The sequence below is a fragment of the Gavialis gangeticus genome, unplaced genomic scaffold (assembly GCF_001723915.1).
Source record: "Gavialis gangeticus isolate Ggan-Ray unplaced genomic scaffold, GavGan_comp1, whole genome shotgun sequence".
In the NCBI taxonomy this organism is placed as follows: domain Eukaryota; kingdom Metazoa; phylum Chordata; order Crocodylia; family Gavialidae; genus Gavialis; species Gavialis gangeticus.
The window spans coordinates 46289541-46293958 of NW_017728998.1; the positions used below are offsets into that span (position 1 = coordinate 46289541).

The 4418-nt window shown below is 50.0% G+C and overlaps 1 protein-coding gene across 3 annotated transcripts in view; it reads left to right on the forward strand.

The window, feature by feature from the left end:
• SLC38A7 (solute carrier family 38 member 7) overlaps positions 1 to 4418 on the forward strand; it is a 36964-nt gene that overhangs the window by 19144 nt on the left and 13402 nt on the right. For all 3 annotated transcript variants that reach the window (XR_002095446.1, XM_019505836.1, XM_019505837.1), the window contains exon 6: positions 3498 to 3555. Coding sequence is in view for 2 of the 3 variants with exons in the window: in XM_019505836.1 (XP_019361381.1) it covers positions 3498 to 3555 (58 nt within the window). In the remaining variant the exon portion in view is untranslated. The remainder of the gene's footprint in view (positions 1 to 3497; positions 3556 to 4418) is intronic.

Below are 4418 nucleotides of genomic sequence, written 5' to 3' on the forward strand. Positions count from 1 at the left end.
GTGTATGCCTCCCTTTTAGCTATGAGACATTCTGGGATGCTTTTGGTGAGCCATGGCGGCTTTTGCGCCCTCCTTCTCCCTTTGATCCATGTTGGGATTACCTCCCTTTGGGCTTGGAGGATCGTCTCCTTAAGGAACGACCACTCTTCTTGGACATCTGACCCCCCTCCCCTCTGGGACCTCAGTGCCTCCCTGACTATTCTGCTTACCTCATTGAAGTCCACCCTCCTGAAGTCCAGGTCTGCTGCCTTGCTGCAGGCCTTTGCCACCTTGCGCTGGATGGTGAATTCCAGCAGGCGATGATCGCTGTCGCCCAGGTGGTCGAGCACCCGCAGGCCCCTCACCAGGTCATTGCCCGTGGCCAGCACCAGATCCAACAAGGCTTCTCCCCTGGTGGGGCTGTGCACCTCCTGGGTTAGATGGAGGTCCTGCATTTTGGCTAGGAACCTACGTGAGTGGTCAGACCTGGCTGACTGCTCTTCCCAGCAGATGTCTGGAAAGTTCAGATCACCCATGATAACCACGGCCTTTGACCTGACTACCTCTGTGAGCTGACTTCAGAATTCCTGGTCTAGCTTTTCCCCTTGGTTGGGTGGTCTGTAGTAGACCCCCACCGTTAAGTCTCTTTCCCTGCGACTGCCTTGTATTCTAACCCAGAGCACTTCTGTGTGCCCCTTCTCTGACCTTGTGCTACTTGATGAGGATGTGTATTCCTCCTTGACATAGAGCGCCACACCCTCGCCTTTCCTCCCTGTCCTATCCCTCATGTACAGCCTATAGCCCTTGATATTCACCGCCCAGTCGTGTGTTGGGTCCCACCACATTTCTTTGAGCCCCACTATGTCTGGGTTGGTGTCAGCTAGCAGGAGGGTAAGTTCCTCCTTCTTGTTCCCCATACTACGTACGTTTGTGTAGAGGCATTTGAGGCCTCCTGAAGATGTGTGCGCTGGCTTCCTAATCTCAGTACTGCCCTGGCCCCTGTTGCTTACCTGGGTATTTGTTCTGCTTGTCGTTGGTCTAGGCTGGGCTGTTCTTGTGGGTGCCGCTTGGTTTAGTGGTTCAAGGCTTCCTCCACCCTCATCTTCCCCTTCCCGCAACGAGCCTAGTTTAAAGCCCACCAGCCGAAATCAGCCAACCTAGAAGAGAACACATGCTTATCTTTGGGGGAAAGGTGAAGCCCATCCCACCCGAGTATGTCTCTTGTCCTGATGTGCAGGTCATTGTCTATGAAGCCAAAGCTGCTAGTTGGTCTCTCTGATGCAGGTCTCGTGTTGTCTTCCATGTCTGCTCACTGGTAGGACCAAAGAGAATACCACCTCTGCCCCTATCTCCCTCAGCACACCCCCCAGAGCACGGTAGTCCATCATCAGGTGATCAGGGCTTCTCCTGGCCGCATCATTAGTACCCACATGGATTAGGACCATGGGGTAGTAATCGGTGGACTGGATCATGGCCTGGATCATCTCCGTCACATCCTGAATCTTTGCTCCAGGTAGGCAGTAGACCTTGTGTGTTGAGGGGTCCTGGCGACAGATGGGACCCTCCATACCTCTTAGGATGGAGTCGCCTATGATGATCACTCGACGTTTCCTCCTCCGGGTGTGCTTAGCTCCTTCGGCCTGTTCGGAGTGCGGAGTTGCCTCCTCTTCGGAGGTTTCCTCCTCTCTTTCCTTCTCCTGCAGTGCCGCCAGGGCCTCGTACCTGTTCTCCAGCCAGACTGGAGGAACTGGTACTGCTTTGCTGCGAGCAGCCCTGGTTCTGGATGTGACTGTCTGCCACTCTGCAGTGGAGGGCACCACCCTGGGTGCTTCTTCCTTGGATGCATGGCTCTGCAGGGAAAGGAAATAACCGTCAATTTCATCCTCCGCCTCCCTGATTCCCCTCAGCCTGCTAACCTCCTCCTGGAAGTCCCTCACCTGCGCCTCCAGGGCCCTAATGCAGGTGCCTGCAGGACAGGTGTGGGGGTCCTCAATCCCTTCCCCCCTTTGAGAGTCCTGTAAGTGGACAAAATGACTCTTTCATAGCTACAGAGTTTAGATATTAATAATACAAGGAAAGAATGGAAGTGTAATTTAACTAAAAATGCTTCTGCCTTACCAGAGAAGAATACTGCTATTAGTCTTTGGTGGTTAAATTTCTCTGTATGCTGAGTGGTGAGGAGAGGTTGAGAGATCTGGATCTCTTCAGCCTGTACAAAAGATGGCTGAGGGGTGACCTTGTAGCCACCTATAAATTTATCAGGGGAGGACAGCAGGGAATTGGGGATGCTCTGTTTACCAGAGTTCCCCAGGGAGTAACTAGGAATAATGGGTGCAAACTAGTGGAGAGTAGATTTAGGTTAGACATTAGGAAGAAATGTTTTACAATAAGGGTGACGAGAGTCTGGAATGGGCTTCCAGGAGAGGTGGTACTCTCACCTAACTTGAAGGTCTTCAAGAGGAGGCTTGACAGTCACTTGGCTGGGGTTGTCTAACCTCGGTCCTCTTTCCTGCCAGGGACGGGGTCGGACATGATGCTCCATTGGGTCCCTTCCGACTCTATAATCTATGAATCCGTGTAGTTTGAGATGTCCATGGGACAGAGCTTGCTCTCTGATGAGCCACTAGATGGCAACCTTCCCCTTGAATCAAGTCTTGGCATGGTGTGTGTTTTTCCCATCTTGGCAATAAGACAGTACTAAAATTATGCTCACTTGTAACCATTTGAAAGCTTTTCTGTTTCTTGAAGCATTCAGGGTTTCAGTCCTGATGTCTCTGCTAGTTCCAATGTGGGTTGATTAAATTGTCAGTCTCATCCTTTAAGTCAAAGGTAGCCAACCGATGGCATGCATGCCCCAAGTGGTACAGGCAGCCTTTGCATGGCATGCAGCAGACAGGGGACTGGACAGGCAGCATAGTGGCAGATAGGACAGAAAGCAGAGCAGCAGATTGAAGGAGAGCAGGGCAGCATTTGGTGGGGGTGGCTAGAGTGTGGTGTGCCTATCAAAAAGGTTGGCCCCTCTACTTTAAGTATTCCCTTTAGGCATATGCCAAAAAATGGGGGTTCTGTATCCTATGATTTAGATATATCATCCGTTCTGATTTTTTTCTTGAAAGCACACTTCAAGAGACATGGTTACTGTTTTCTAGATTTTTTTTTTTTCAGGCAAGCAGTGTGGGGTTAAAAGGGGAAAGCACAGGCTGAGATTTTAAACAGTGACTGACAGGCTTTTAAAACCAGTATTTTGGAGGGAAGGGTATTTACCTTTTACAGAGACCAGATTTTTGGTGAATGGATGTTGCCCACTTCCTTAGACTCCAGCCCCTTCAAAGTGTTTTGAGTTGGGCATCCAGAAATGATTGGGTGAAATACTGGCTACTGTGTGCATGCAGAACTACAGTACAGAGCACCACCCCTTTCCCCCCCAGTGCCCTCTATAACATGAGCTGCTGGGGTCTATTGCTTAAATTTAGTCTCAATGCAAGCAATTACTTGAGTGAACTGTTTCTTCTCCACAGCCCTTCCACCTGGATGGCTGTGTTCAACGCCCTGCCCACCATCTGCTTTGGATTCCAGGTAAAGCTGCTCCCAGAAAAGCCAGACAGAGAGGATGTGTTAGGACCAGGAAATGACAATCCAGTTTGGCTTCTTTTTGGGATTGTTTCAGCTTGCCCCATACTGCAGCTTGGTCTGGCTGTAGCACTGGGCTGGAGCATGGTATGGAATAAAGACCAGAAAAGAAGGACACAAGGGAAACCAACGGGATTCTCAAAATGGTAGAAGCTAGAGGTGGGACTGGCTTATTGTGCTCCAGAGGGTCCCTTCTTGAAAGCAGTGCTGGGTTGTTTCTTAGGAGACATTATCAAGCCTTGTGTTCAGCCCAGGTCTAATTGTCCCAAGTAATTTAACTTCTGCTACTTCCCTTTTAAGATGTTGGCCTGGAAGTTCAGCCAACAGCTTCCCTCTAGTTCAATTTTAGTTGCTCCGAACTATACCCACTGCAACAGGATTTTCAGACTTATCTGCTGCACCTTCTAGATGAATAATTCTTATCCAGCTGAAGGAAGAAGTCTCCCAGCTGAGCCTCCTGCTTATTGAATGGTGCCCTGGCACAGACTCCTTGGGGCTCCTGGAATCATCTGGCTGAGCAATGGCAGCTGAGGAAGGTCAGCTTCACCATTGTATCAGTTTTTTGCAACAGTGCCTCATGCCCATCAGGGCCAGCACAAGGCCTGGTTTTGTGCAGGGTGGTGCCTGGGAATAAATTTTAGGCTTAGCTTGAGGAGCATGTGGGACGTGGACTCCTCCTGTCTTTGTCCACAAATAAAACCAGGTGGCTTTTTAACTGTTACTCCCTGCTACCGTTTTTTCCCCCAATAATGGATGGGGTGTGGAAGGGCTGCTTGCTCCCTTGAGTCTTTTTTTTTTTTTTTTTTTTT